This window comes from Fusarium graminearum, chromosome 1 (genome assembly GCF_000240135.3).
Source record: "Fusarium graminearum PH-1 chromosome 1, whole genome shotgun sequence".
Lineage (NCBI taxonomy): Eukaryota > Fungi > Ascomycota > Sordariomycetes > Hypocreales > Nectriaceae > Fusarium > Fusarium graminearum.
The window spans coordinates 2,055,579-2,069,215 of NC_026474.1; the positions used below are offsets into that span (position 1 = coordinate 2,055,579).

Sequence of the window (13,637 nt, forward strand, 5' to 3'; positions counted from 1 at the left end):
AAATGATCACTGTGTTGTACTGTACTAGTCTCAGTCTGCTATCAAGCTATGCATCATTCGTAATATTTTATCAGTGGTTGGATCATGCTAAGCTATATGAATGTCTTGATAGTATTCGCTTCTTTCTCGCGCTGGGCTCGATATTGTCATTCCAACCACCAGTTTCGTCTGCCGCGAAAGCGCCTCGGCGTCGAGCCAGTGAAAACTGCCCACTACGCATGTTTGCGTTGAATACAGTGTTCGACCTTCGGCACTCAGCCTACCATGCACAGCCTGAGCCTCGGAACCCAAAGGTAACCGGTCCAGAAGCTTGGTATCCGTGTCACCGCCCCCAAACCAGTCCAGGTCGTTCCCGCAGTCGGCCCTACTCTCACTTCCCCAACGTTCGCCTGCCTACTCGAAGGAAGCCTCGAGAATAGATATGGGCGACCCTCCCCTCTCCCGTTGTCCGTCATTGATTGCTGTAACACCGAGTAGCATCGCCAGCCTCGACATCCAATCGGCGTGATAGCATATAGACAATACCAATATCACCTCAGCCCCCCCCCCCCCCCCCTTGCTGACATAGTCCGCAGAGCTACATCACTCTCGACTCAACGACTCGCCTGTTAAACCAAGTGCCCAGACAGCCCAAGTTTCAGGCGTCCTCTTGTCTAAGCTGTTTGTTGTGCGATGCTGTTTGAATGTCCCATATTGAAACTCATTTGTAATGATTCGTACGCTTCGCTGTCATCTTGATATAACTTAGACCCTGAGATAAGTGTAACAGTATATCCCGGCGAGATCACCGCCCGAAACGGCCTTGCTAGGCACTTTGTTTGATCGCATGCAAAGATGAGGGACGAAAATCGACGTATGACGCCTATTTGGCCTCATCCGATGCTTCGGAAGGTCGGGCTGGGTTGGCAGCAGGCACTGCATGGTTTGCCTGGGGTGTTTGGTGTGCTCCCTGGTTTGCGTAACCCTTGTTATAATTGCTCCCACTCCTGTGCTGCCCACCATATTGGTGGCCTTGTTGAGGGCTTGTACCGAAATGCTGAGGACCAGGGCTTCCATATCCACCTCTCACTGCACTGGCGTTAGCCACCTGTTAATTCTCTGCTTGTTGACAGATAATCAGGACGACTTACTTGGACCGCCTTGCTGGCCTGGGTTAAAGACCGGCTGGTTGTACTGCACGTTGGGGCTCATTCCATACATGGGCTGTCCCTGCTGCGATCCTTGATGTGCCATCATTGGTGCTGCTGGACGACCAGGGCTTGGGTAACCATTAACACCAGGCACTGGCTGAGGTCCGGATGGAGGCATGAATTGCGGATGGCCACCAGGATACATCATCTGTGGGCCAGGAACCATCCCTTGAGGCCCAGGCATGAACTGTTGTGGCATCATCATAGGACCGCCCATTTGACCCTGCTGGGGTGTCATGTACTGGTGGTTGTTGGAGAAGTTGCGGTACTGGTTCATTTGAGGCGTGCCAGGTCCCATGAAAACAGCTTGGTTGTATGGTACCTGAGGTGAGTTATACGCCACAGGCACGTTGCCAAGACGAGGTGAAGCAAATGACTGAGCTGAGTTGGAGTGCATCATCCTGTGGTCGTCGTTGCCATATGGTGGATGGGGCACGTGGCTATGCTGAGGGGTGTGCATCTGCATGGGAGGCATATGAGGCGATCCTCTGGGAGCCATGTTGTGTGCGCCCTGCTGGAGATGGAATGGCAATTGATGCTGGTGTGGGATCTGGGGAACGACATGCTGCGGGTTCGGGGTAGCCAGCGCAGGTCCGCCAAATGGCTGACGCTCGAAGTACTCCTTGTAAGTCAGATGCATTGTGGACTCTGGCTTCTCATTGTCTTGGAGCTGTCGCCAGGTCGGCAAGGTATCATAAGAGGGACGCAGGCCAGCGTTGTCATCCCAGTTTCGGCCCTGAGGAGGTGTCAAGGTTTGAATATGGGATAGGATAAAACACTTCTTGACATCGATGGCCTTGGTCTTGCGGCGGATAAGCTGACTGTCAGACACAGTGTTGTTGTTTGTCGTCGCAGCATCAACATTGTTTACTGCAGATCGAGGGCTTGAAGCTGTACTGGCATGGCTGTTGGGGTTGAAAGCAGCTGCGAACGGGCTGGGCCTGAATTCATGGCTGTTGGGGTTCAGCTTTGCACCCATGTGGCTAGGGTTACCACTGAGGCGTCGGTTATTGTAACCAGCTTCGACACCGCTGGCTGGTCCTGTTGGCGGGGCACGCATCTCCTGACCCTGAACAGGAGCGTGAGGCTGGTGAGGTACCGGGGGCTGAGAGAACTTCTGTTGCTCAACGGTACGGAGTCGTGAGGCCAGATTGCCAGTTTGCTGTGGCGGAGGCATACGGTTGTTTCGGTATTGCTGTCCGTGATAAGGCTGCTGAGCGTATTGCTGGCGAGCGCCGGTATGGCGAGGCTGGTTTCCAACTGTCGTTGCTGGCTGAGCGCCGGCCGGGGCACGAGCTGCCCGTGCGTCACTGGGGGGAACAGATGTGCCGGCAGCGGCAGGCGTGCCTTGACCGGAGGTTTTGGCCTGGGCATCCTTTGACGGAGTAACCTTATCCTTTGTTACAGCGCTAGCCTTAGCCTTGGCTACTTCTTCAGCATTCTTGATAGCCTTGGCCTGGATCTGCTGTTGCTTGAGAGGGTCTTTAGCGATGATGGAAACCAGATCTGTAGGGACCGGAGTTGAAAGTTTGAATGAGTTGGCAAACTTTTTGAGTTCCGTCAATTTGACCTCCTTGTCTTGCTTGGCTTTGTTGTTCCGAGCCTTCTCTGTTATCTGACGCTCCCGATTGGCGAAGGCCTTGAATTCCTTCAACACATCACGCTCGACGGTGGAAGTGGCAACGGGTGCGGCAGGGGCTTCGTTTGAGGAACCAGGATTGGCCTTGGGTGCATTGTTTGGCTTCGTCTCGGTCGCCTTGCTGTTGGCGGGCTGAGTAGCGGGCTTGGCATTGCTGGCGGGTGCCTCTGTGGCTTTGGCTTCAGCAGAAGCCTTTGGTGCTTCAGTCTTAGGAGCTAGCCCATTCTTGTTCACCTCAGAAGCTTGTGGTTTCGATTCTTCCGGGGTAGGCGTGTTCTGCTTCTTCGGAGGCGCTTTGATCTGGGAAGAGATGATAGCAGGGTCGATAGGGGCTCCTTTGACACTGGACTGAGCCATAGGTGCACGCTTGGCTGGTGGAGTGTATTTGTTCTCTCGCCCAGCTGACAGAGGTGGGAAGTCCTGGCGCCGAACACCACTGTATCTGTTGGAGACGATTATATTAGCACGATCGGACAGATGACACAGTAAGGATACCTACTTGTCCTCTTCGTCACCTCCATCCTCTCCACCGACGTAGTCCATGATACGCTCCTCAGCCACGTGTGCAGTAGTAGGTGCGCTGCGTTCGATTTCACGCGCCTTTCTGTCCGCAGCGGCTATCCGCTCTCTGTATTCAGGATGGCTCTTGTCGATGGCGGTAGTGTAGAAATTCTCGTTGTAATTGGTCTTCAGACCAAAGAGTCGTTCATTCTCAGCAAACTGGTCCCAGGTGCCACTGCCGCTGGCCTTTTCAAGGCTGCCGTTGAAAGTGTCGTTCGCATCGGGAACCCAGGGCTGGAGAACCCGCTCATTGCCAAATCGGTTCTTGGAGATGGCCGAATCGGTTCGGAAAGAAGAACGATTTCCTGTATCGGCCAGGGTTAGATAAATCTACAGCCAAGTAAGTGTCTAACTGACCATTCTGCTTGCCTCCAGAGCCTCCACCGGCTATTCCATCCTTCTTCGGTCCAGGCATATTGTGAACGCCCCAGTCGTTATGTAAATTATTAAAAGAGTGTCAAAGTTTATGCAGACTGGTCACCATCCAGGTAACCAAAATGGATCTTGAAGTGATGATGCGGGATGAGCTTTGTTTTGTTGTCTCGTTCGGTTTCGCAAGCGTATCGGACCAACTCCTCAAATCTAAGTGGAAAGGGTCAGTATCCCTAGCACTTTCCAAGTTGCTCAGACTGAAAAACGAATGATGCGAGAGAAGAGCTGAGGAAGGTATCAGAGGCCACGTCCCAAGCCATGACGTGACTACAGTGGGCTACCCGAAAGTCGTGGGGTTTGGGGTAGTCGTTAAGGGATGCAAAATCCATTGAGATGCGGGCAAAGGATACAGGTTGTCAAAACCACGGGCAAGACAGACGTACCTTTTTGAAGATAACAGAGATGGCTACTGCAATAGTCGGTTGGGGGAATGCAACGACTGGGCTACACGGTATGAAAGCTAAAGCTCAAGTGAGTTGCTAACTTCTAACTCAAAGCTGTGAGAGTTAGTAAGTAATTGGACACATCCACGTGAAAAGAAGGTTTGGAGTTTTTGCAAGGGAGATTTGAGAGGGATTGTGCTCGATAAGTCGAAACGGCAGAGACGGCCAGGCCGGGCGTTTGTGTGAGGAGAAGCGAAACGGCGGCTCAAATCGAAAAAGCTGTCCAGGAAAACGGGCAAGGAAAGTTGAACGAGAGAGGGGCTAGAGTGGTTTACCTCGCGTGGGTCAGAACCAAAGAAAAGGGTTCAGATGCGGCGATCTAGAGTATGTCGTCCAGCTCGCGTGCTGTTACAATTGCCTTGCAATGGGCAATAATAGCAGGGAGCGGAGGCGTGAAAGGAGGGTTTCAGTCGTGAGTGAAAGGGAGAGTCCAAACAACGAGGAGACGAAGGTTCGGCAGCAGACGTTGATGGTTGAGGCTTGGGGGACCTGTGCCTTTGTTTTCTCGGGCAGCTAAGGTACCTCTCCTCCCGCTGTAAGGTACCTGGGCTACCTAAGGTTGGGTTGGTAGAATTAGTGGGTGACAAGGGCCAGATCGAGACCAAAGGCCCTTGTAGCAGTAGTTGCTTTTCCCTTTAGTTGCTGGGGACGGCCGCGGAAGGGTTTTATTCTTGCCGGAAAAAGAGAAGGGTCGCTGGACAGATTACTGGAAATGCAACTAATACACGTAGATTGGCTGGAAATTTCGGTTTGATCTTGTATGCAATATTGTAAGTTAGGAGCGCCGTGGTATGAAAGTCGAGATCTTGGCTTAAAATATATTGTGGGCCCTTTTGGGGTGGTAGTATATTGGCGGGAGGTTTGCAGCCGTCGTTTTTGACGTTGTGGCTATATACAATACTGGGTTCTATGAGTGTTTCTGAATAGGTGCCTTACTGTTCATCACCCAGCCTACGTCAATAGGATCATTGGGTTGCAGCAAGTCACAGCACGCTGCAAACACTAAGTTTACCGTGAGTAAGGTAGGATGAAATAGCGATGGAGGTAATCTTATGCTGCAGGTATTCAATGTATGCGATTCTAGGTTTAACTGCTGGGCGTTCGTTGCTGGAGCACACGGTGGAGTCGGTGCTGTGGTTTTGGCAGAAACAGTACAGTGCGCATAAACGACCCCATATTGTTCTCACACCTGCAGATCTGCAGCGATTACTAGTGCCACATTTGATCAACATCAGCACCAGCGGAACAAAGCCTCATTCTGTGGTTGGATTTTAGGTCTGAGAGGTTGTATTTTCGTGATGGCGCAGCGTTGGTTGCACAGCCTGTGCACCCACGAATACGATAGACTGCAAGTTTGGGGTGGACAAGCCCTGCCTTTGAAAACATGAGTGGTCGAGACAATCTGCATCAAGCTGACCGGTTCCAGATTCTGCCCAAAAGAGCATCTAGATGAGATATCTGCAAGTGCAAACAGGGTCACCTAAACAAACGTAGGCACATTAGTCAGGTGCCCAACCAGACTGGGCAGGGGTGTTTTTGAGGCTCAATTCGGGTCTTTCGCACAGACTGAAATGCTTCCCCAAAGACATTCAGTCATTTTGCACTTTTCCATGCAAGTTGTTAGCTGAAACAAAGCGGTGCTCTTGTGAGAAAGGCTGAGTGAGGTAGGATGTTGCAGTGAGAAATGCCAAATCAACCGGCCCGTCGTAACAACAGCCAAGCACTGCATAGCTCTCATATAAGTTAGAAAAAGGAAACGAAACCTTGGAATGGTTCAAAAGATTTCTACTACAAATATTCACAAAGAGGACATCCTCTCCCACGGCTCTTCTAAACTTTGACTGTTGGTACAAGCTTTTTTCTTTCTTGGACCCCCCTTTATACTCGCAGACCAATATCCTCAGCGTAGGGCAGCACAAACAGGTCACCGACAGTAGAGACGGTGGCCTTACCCTCAAGCATGGCCTTGGCAGCCTAGACGCAAAGTTGTCAGTGTTGTACATGATTTCAACTGAAATATTTGAACTTACAGCCTTGACGGACTCGGCGGAAACGCCGTCAATAGCCTTGGCAAGAGCAGCAGAGTCATAAGGCTTGCCGGAGTTGACAATGCCAGTACCGGCGAGGACAACGCTGGGTTGTCGGAGGTCGTTCTGGCTCAGGAGGTTGAACTTGGCGTTGGAAACGGCCTTCTTGATATCCTCCTGGCTGGCCTTGCCATCAGCGATGGTCTTGAGAACCTTAACGGCCTCCTCGGCACCCTTGCGAACAGAGGCGGCGGGACCGCTGAGCTGGACGGCCACGAGACCGGCATCGGAGTATACGAGGTTGGAGGTGTTGACAGTGAGACCAGCAGTGCCAGCGGTGGCCTTGGCCAGCATGCTGAAGCCGGAAGCCCACTTGACAGTGGACTGGCCACCGAGGAGAGCAGCCAGGACAGCGTTCTCAGGCTTGGCAGAGTCGTAACCGGAGCCGGGGAAGGCAATGACGATAGAGTTACCGGCGGTGGAGTTTGTTCGCTGCTCACCACCAAAGTACTTGGTGGCCTCGGTCTTGAGGGTCTGGCCGTTTCGGGGGGCGGAGGGCACATCGTTGAAGAATTGGCCAACCCACTTGGAGAGGCTATCGGCAGAGGCACCGTCGGCGACGAGGGCGATATTGGACTTGGCATAAGCGACATCGGCGTAGCTGGCAATGTACTCCTCGTTCATGTACTTCTGGTAGGGAGTTGATGAGCTGGGGAGGATGGAGGAACCGAGACCTGAGTGGAAAGCGATGGCGTGGGCGTTGTCAAGAGCAGTGGCGGCTACGTCGGCGTTGAGGGCGGCCTGCTTGTGGTGAAGAACACGCTCGACATCCTCGTGGAACTCGTGGGCTGATGAGAGGTCTTAGTACCTACAATGTCGATATGTAAATGCGCAATCAGTGTCTACTCACTGGTGTACTTGGTCATGGAGATGACCTCAGCGAGCAGCTCGGTGAAGTAAGGCAGATCCTCACGGAGGAAGTTAGCCTCGACAACAACAGCCTCCCTGGAGTGGGAAGAAGCCAATTGACCACCAAGGAGCTCAGACTCGCGAGTGATGCGAAGAGCAGATCGTCGCTGGGTGTTCTATATAGAGCCGGCAAATTAGCTCAAGTCCCAGGCTTCCTTTTTCGATCCTCTCGTCTATCTTTCTTACCTTGAAGGCAAACTCGGCAAGGCCAGCAGTGAGGCCGGGTAGAGGCTGGTATCGAGTACCGGCCTTGGCTACAACAGCGAGCTTGGTGGTAGGGCCGTGGGCATCCCGCGAGGCAATCTTGAGGCCAGACGCATCCGAGGTCTCGTATGATCCGGTCGAAGCAGCGGCGGCGTATGTTCGTCGCTGGACGCGGCAGGACTGGCGGGCAGCCTGCTGCGCGGTTCGCGCAAGGGTCGATCTCGAGATCATATTGATGGCGTAGGCAATTGGCAATCCTTCGGCCGTCTGGGTGAAGCAATTGATCTCCAAGAGAAGTGCCTCGTCGAAAAGGTCCCGTCTAATTTTCGGGCTACGGGGACGAAAGATTCCATCACGTGATCATTCCGGTCAGCCAGATTTGCACCCGCGGCATTGGCTCAGTATTGCTTCAGTGACCTTTAAGCCTGGCACAGGCACCTCAAAAGACCTCAGGCACTACACCCCACTGCTTTAGGCCTAGGCTACCTGCTCCTGACTTACATCAGAACCGCAGGTAAAAAAAAACTCCTAACTTGACGACTGGATCCATAGGTTTGCGTTTGCGCCGAGAAAAAAAAAGCATCCCAGCCTTCTTGACTTCATCTTGCATTCTAATCTCTACACTTCCACTTTACAACCCACGATTTTGATACCAGATTACTCGATATCTTATACCTGCGGGCCCCATTTCTTTCGTCATAGTCTTTTGAAAATCAATGACGCTGAGGTAGCAATTGGGGAAGCTCTAGAGATAGTGAGAGGATCTCTAGGAGCAAGCAATGCTCGTTGTGAGTTGATGCAGCTTAACGACCCTGAAGACGCGGCCCGCTAATAGAACTGCCACCGACAGACAAAACACGCTGCAGAGCTTTGTGCTCTCCTAGTTAATGACCTCCATGGCGAACTTCCTTCGGTACGCAAGCTTTTGTAACCCCATATCATAGACACGAGTGAGATCGCGGGGCTAACTTGATCGTCGCAAATAGCGAATCTTAAATGCGCTACTGACCAAAGGCCGCTCGACGATTGCGCAACTGATCCAACATACCTCCCTTACTCTACGATATTTGCGAAATGGCCTTGCTGTCCTAATCCAGCAAAACCTCATTTACCATCACACTGATACCAACAACAATAATGTCACGAACTATCAAGCAAATGCCGATGCCTGCTACAACCTCATTCGGTCGGGGAAGATTCTCGATGTGATAGAAACACAATACGGTACTGCAGAACGGGAACTTACCCAGACTCTGATCCAGCTAGGTCATGCGCGAATCGCAGACCTTTCACAGGCGTTCGGCTCAAGAGCACCCAAAATCAATGGACATACCAACGGGGACCATGACTCACACGATGGACTCATTGAGTCAGAAGCCCACTTGAATTCAGTCCTTGTTCGCCTGATTCGATCGGAAATTGTTGAGACGGTCCGGCCCGAAAGTCTTCGCAACCCTAAGGATGCATATCGTGAGATCGAAGACGACGTTACCAAGCCTCGGCCAGGCGAAAAAGTCACCAAGAGCAAGGGTGAGGCTCAACGAGAGATCATCGATCGTACCCGGACCTACAGGGACCAACCCAAAACACTCAAACGTCAACTTGATATGAGCGGGGGGCTAAAACTTAAGAGGCGAAAACTTACCAATGGAGCGTCACAAAATGGCCATGGCTATGATGCTCCAAGGTTGAATGTAGGTGAACTCAATGGCCAGCACATAGAACCTGACTAACATACAACAGCCCAACGTGGTAGTCAGAGTCAACTACGAAAGATGTCTGGTCGAGCTACGGAACCAGCGGCTTGCTGAATTTGCAACGGAAATGCTTGGAGAGGTCACAGGAGAGGTGTATCGCACAGTACTAGACCTTTTGACTTCAGATTTCCCGAGGTGTCGACCAGATCCTCTGCTTGACGAAGCGGCGGCTGGACAACAGCCGACTGTCACGACCATTGACATCTTCGAACATCTGGATGAAGACGTGAACGTACAGGCAGGGATCGGCAAGACCCCAAGGGATAAAATTGACTCGCAAAGCGCTGAGAGAATCAGAGAGACTGTACCGGAATCGGATGACGACTCTGATGACTCAGACGCCGGTCCTCCCGGCAGAAAAAAGACATTTGACGTCGATGAGGAAGATGATGAGTGGGCCGAGGATGATGAAGAACACGGTGCGACTAATGGGCAACAAGAAAACAAAGTAAGGTTTGAAGATTCTACGAACGGGAACGATAGTCGAATTTCGCAGATGCGTCGGCATCTTCTTCTCCTTGCGGAAAGCAAGTACCCGTTTATACGACATTGCGGAATGTATGGCCGTGGGCAATGGACCGTGGACTTTGATCGCCTGGTGGGAAAGCTGCGAGAGACAGAGCTTGATGCTATTATTGAGCAGTCACATGGCCGACATGGTCTTCGTTTGACCCGTATTCTTCGAGAGAAGGGCAAGCTCGACGAGAAAATGCTTCCAGCCGCCGCACTCATGAAGAAAGGCGACGTGCAGGGCAAAATGCTCGCGATGCAGATGGCTGGTATAGTGGATGTGCAAGAAGTCCCCAAGGATAGTAGTCGGCTTGCCAACCGCACCTTGTTCTTCTGGTACTTTGATAAGGAACGAGCCCAAACACAGGCGCTGGACGATATCTACAAGGCCATGCTCCGGTGCTTGCAGACACTCGAAGTTGAACGTCACAAGGAGCGAAACATTCTTTCTTTTGTGGAGAGAAAGGATGTGCAGGGCAAGGAGGAGGAAGTGATGACAGCGGAGCACTACAACAAGTACAACACGCATCTGGAGGTTCAGAATAAGCTCCTCGGGCAATTAATGCGGTTAGATGAGTTGGTATCCGTGCTTCGTGACTACTGAAAAGGCTGGAAAGTCTTCTCATATCCTTGCTTATGTCTAGCCCGAGACTGGTGGTTTGGCATGAATATCGGCGTTAGGGTGGGAGGTTTTGGCCTGTATCTCTATAACCATCTTTTTGAGCAAACCATACATTAAAAAAAAGAAAAAAAAGCCGACATATTACTTTATTCAATATTACTGAACCACTTGAGATGTTTGCTCCAAACGCTTTGAGGATGTGTGCACCTATATGAGCCCGCTTATGGATTCATTACTATCACTGTACGTTGAGCAGTGTGAAGATTATGCTGCCTTTCTAAAATAGTACACAGAAGCTCTCGGGCCTCGGTTGTTGAGTTTTGGAAATGTTTGACCGCGTTTGCGATAGTTTCCCTGGTGGTGATAAAAAAGACGGCTATATTAACCGGTGGAGTTGGAGGACATCCGTCCAACTATCATTGAGTTGAAAGCCAGTAGACAACCTTAGCTCATCAGAAAGGAAATGCACAGATAGTGAAAAAACACTGAATGGCTACTTGGATATATGCAGAACATGTTAGTATTCGTCTCTACTAATTGCTTTAACCATTAACTGAAACTCTCATGGTTATAGGGTATTTGATACTGTAGTCGTGGTTTTAGCTTCCTCAAGCTTCATTGGAAGATAAGACTGAGACTGATAACAAAAGTGTGGCTCGTGCTTGACAGCAAGTAAAGTGGTAGGAGGGGTTGTTGAGTCAAAGTCATAAAAATGGGCCCATGCTGCTTAACCCACCAGAGGAAAAAAAAATATTCCTACACTAGCCGTCAAGGATAAGGACAGCTCCAATCCTAGTCCATTCTCTCCGACGTCGGTACAAGCACAGAACCACGCACGCCAGAGCAATTTAGCAGGGATCCAAAAATCCAGCCGCCGTGGGACTACCGAGAGCCAGAAAGAGAAAAGTGCATTGGGCGATTGTTGAAAAATTTCCATCTCTTGAGTCTTATACCCGAAACTCCTACCTCGCGACGAGTTCACGGTTTCCTTCTTTTCATCTGTGATACCCTCAGGAGTTTCTGTTCAATCAGTACCTTGATTAATTTCTCTCTTTTCCCCCTCATATTCTCAACATGTCTCCTCCTGGTGGTAGTGAGAGAGAGTCTGGCCTGGCTCGTGTGCTTGGTTCCGGTACGTTTTGCTGCCAATTGAAACACTTATCATGGGCATTGCTCTATATTCGGCGTCTCGGAGCACAACACACATGGCATTGTGCTAACAAACTTCGATAGGTTCCGCTGGTATCGCTGAGCTGGCTGTCTTCCACCCTGTGCGCAACCCCACGTTTGCGATGAGCTCCATCGAATGTCGCGATAATCGAAATATTCGCTAACCCCTCCACCAGGTCGACACCATTGCGAAGCGATTGATGAGCAACCAGTCTCGTGTAAGAAGCCCCGCCCGTCTCTCGATTCTGGCGCATGGACAATTTATTGATACCGCTGTCTTCAGATCTCTGGTTCCAGCCAGTTGAACCAAGTCATCTTCAGGGACACGGCCTCCGCTACTGTCGGAAAGAAGTTCGTTTCTCTCTTCCCTGGTCTGGGATATGCCGCCGGTTACAAGGTCCTCCAGCGAATCTACAAGTACGGTGGTCAACCCGTTGCTCGTGATTTCTTGGCCAAGAACTATGGCTCCGACTTCGAGAATGCCTTTGGCAAGAAGACCGGCAAGGCCATCATGCACTCCACTGCTGGAAGGTATGATATAATCGCTCACGTTCCTTGAAGAATCAATTGACCTAATGCGCATGCAGTTTGATTGGTATTGGTGAGATCGTTCTCCTGCCTCTCGATGTCCTCAAGATCAAGCGTCAGACAAACCCCGAGGCTTTCCGTGGCCGTGGTGTCCTCAAGATTGTTGCCGATGAGGGATTCGGTCTGTACCGTGGTTGGGGTTGGACTGCCGCCCGTAACGCCCCTGGCTCGTTCGCTGTACGTATAGCAGATCGCGATATTAATCGAATGGGGGAACTAATACGATATAGCTGTTCGGTGGTTCTGCCTTTGCCAAGGAGTACCTTTTCCACCTCGAGGACTACAACAAGGCCAGCTGGTTCCAGAACTTTGTTGCTTCTATTGCCGGTGCCTCTGCCTCTCTCGTCGTCTCCGCTCCTCTCGATGTCATCAAGACCCGTATCCAGAACCGCAACTTCGAGAACCCCGAGAGTGGTTTCCGAATTCTGTCCAACATGGCCAAGAACGAGGGTGCTGGCGCTTTCTTCAAGGGACTCGTCCCCAAGGTACGTTTACAAGCATTGCCGTGTTTGGGCCCGCCAATCTGCCCCCACTTGAATATGCGAAGACGCTAACTGATCTCGCTTTGCAGCTTCTTATGACTGGTCCCAAGCTGGTCTTCTCTTTCTGGCTTGCCCAGACTCTGATTCCTGCCTTTGATATTGCTTTCAAGAAGTAAAGGTCACAATAAACTGGAATTCATGTTATAGATATACGAATCTAGATGTTACTAATCTAGAGGGGATGACAATGTAGAAGGCTTAAAAAAGGGAGTTTAGAAGGATTGGGTATTTGTTGGGTTTGCTACGATAGACATGCCGCACCGATCTGAGAGGATCGGGCCTCGGAAGGAGGTAGACGAGACGAGACGAGATGCACTCACTCAACTCTGTATAAAAGAAAGCGATTTTGATTTGACACACGTCACTCGCCTACCTGCACACAAGACACCCGCCACCGTCATTTAATTAAAGTGTTTCGATCGATGCTATCGGTACCGTCTATCGTTTTTCGCTCACCGTCACGCTTTTGCCTGTAGCCACAGCTACAGCGTCTCGACGGTCTCAGTATAGCGCATAGCTGCCAACAAGGCCATGATCCCTGCCCTGTTGAGCGATGATGTATTTCATAGGTCTCTTTTCACAAGCTGACCCTCAACCCGTGGCGTGATCTGCTCTGTTGTGCGATCGTCATTCGCCAATGCTGGTCCATGAAAGCCGGGGGTCCGGTAAAAGCAACAGCCTAACGACGAGTTAATTGTCGGTGCGGGCGGTTGCTCGGCAACACATCAAGCTCGAAACACAAATAAACCGGGTTGTGGCTGCGGCGACCGACAGTGTCCAAGACGGAGCAACAGTAGTGGCAGCTTCTCCCAGCACCGTCGCAAAAGCAATTAAACAAACAATGCAGCCTGCTTTCGTGATATAACTTCATTTCCCCTCAATTCAAGCATCTGCTGCATAACATCTCTTGCCCACTTGATTATTTTACTACTTGCTTTCCTGCTTGTCAGTTTCCACGATTATACCCACTCCGCCTTCTCACT

At 51.0% G+C, this 13,637-nt stretch overlaps 4 protein-coding genes across 4 annotated transcripts; 2 read left to right on the forward strand and 2 right to left on the reverse strand.

Moving 5' to 3' along the window:
- Positions 1-862: 862 nt before the first annotated feature.
- FGSG_00643 (uncharacterized protein) lies at positions 863-3,805 on the reverse strand (the record flags this gene model as incomplete). The annotated part of the gene is made up of 4 exons (XM_011318033.1): positions 863-1,068; positions 1,131-3,271; positions 3,329-3,695; positions 3,748-3,805. The coding sequence occupies 4 exons, from the start codon at positions 3,803-3,805 to the stop codon at positions 863-865; spliced, it is 2,772 nt and encodes a 923-aa protein (XP_011316335.1).
- A 2,190-nt stretch (positions 3,806-5,995) lies between these two features.
- FGSG_00644 (uncharacterized protein) lies at positions 5,996-7,747 on the reverse strand. Its single transcript, XM_011318034.1, has 4 exons — positions 7,448-7,747; positions 7,203-7,377; positions 6,296-7,140; positions 5,996-6,239 (listed from the first exon to the last, which is right to left on the reverse strand). The coding sequence occupies exons 1-4, from the start codon at positions 7,694-7,696 to the stop codon at positions 6,144-6,146; spliced, it is 1,365 nt and encodes a 454-aa protein (XP_011316336.1). The 5' UTR covers positions 7,697-7,747; the 3' UTR covers positions 5,996-6,143.
- Positions 7,748-8,244: 497 nt separating this feature from the next.
- FGSG_00645 (uncharacterized protein) lies at positions 8,245-10,441 on the forward strand (the record flags this gene model as incomplete). Its single annotated transcript, XM_011318035.1, has 4 exons — positions 8,245-8,253; positions 8,316-8,378; positions 8,452-9,159; positions 9,209-10,441. The coding sequence occupies 4 exons, from the start codon at positions 8,245-8,247 to the stop codon at positions 10,334-10,336; spliced, it is 1,908 nt and encodes a 635-aa protein (XP_011316337.1). The 3' UTR covers positions 10,337-10,441.
- Positions 10,442-11,428: 987 nt separating this feature from the next.
- FGSG_00646 (uncharacterized protein) lies at positions 11,429-12,770 on the forward strand (the record flags this gene model as incomplete). The annotated part of the gene is made up of 7 exons (XM_011318036.1): positions 11,429-11,486; positions 11,588-11,625; positions 11,701-11,742; positions 11,808-12,055; positions 12,112-12,289; positions 12,343-12,597; positions 12,684-12,770. The coding sequence occupies 7 exons, from the start codon at positions 11,429-11,431 to the stop codon at positions 12,768-12,770; spliced, it is 906 nt and encodes a 301-aa protein (XP_011316338.1).
- Positions 12,771-13,637: the final 867 nt, after the last annotated feature.

Bases quoted from the DNA above. Each gene is read 5' to 3' on its own strand.
- FGSG_00644 (XM_011318034.1), bottom strand. From the start codon at position 7,696: ATGATCTCGAGATCGACCCTTGCGCGAACCGCGCAGCAGGCTGCCCGC. The intron at 7,378-7,447 runs GTAAGAAAGATA...GGCTCTATATAG, and splicing joins TTGCCGAGTTTGCCTTCAAG to AACACCCAGCGACGATCTGC. The intron at 7,141-7,202 runs GTGAGTAGACAC...ACCTCTCATCAG, and splicing joins CTCCATGACCAAGTACACCA to CCCACGAGTTCCACGAGGAT.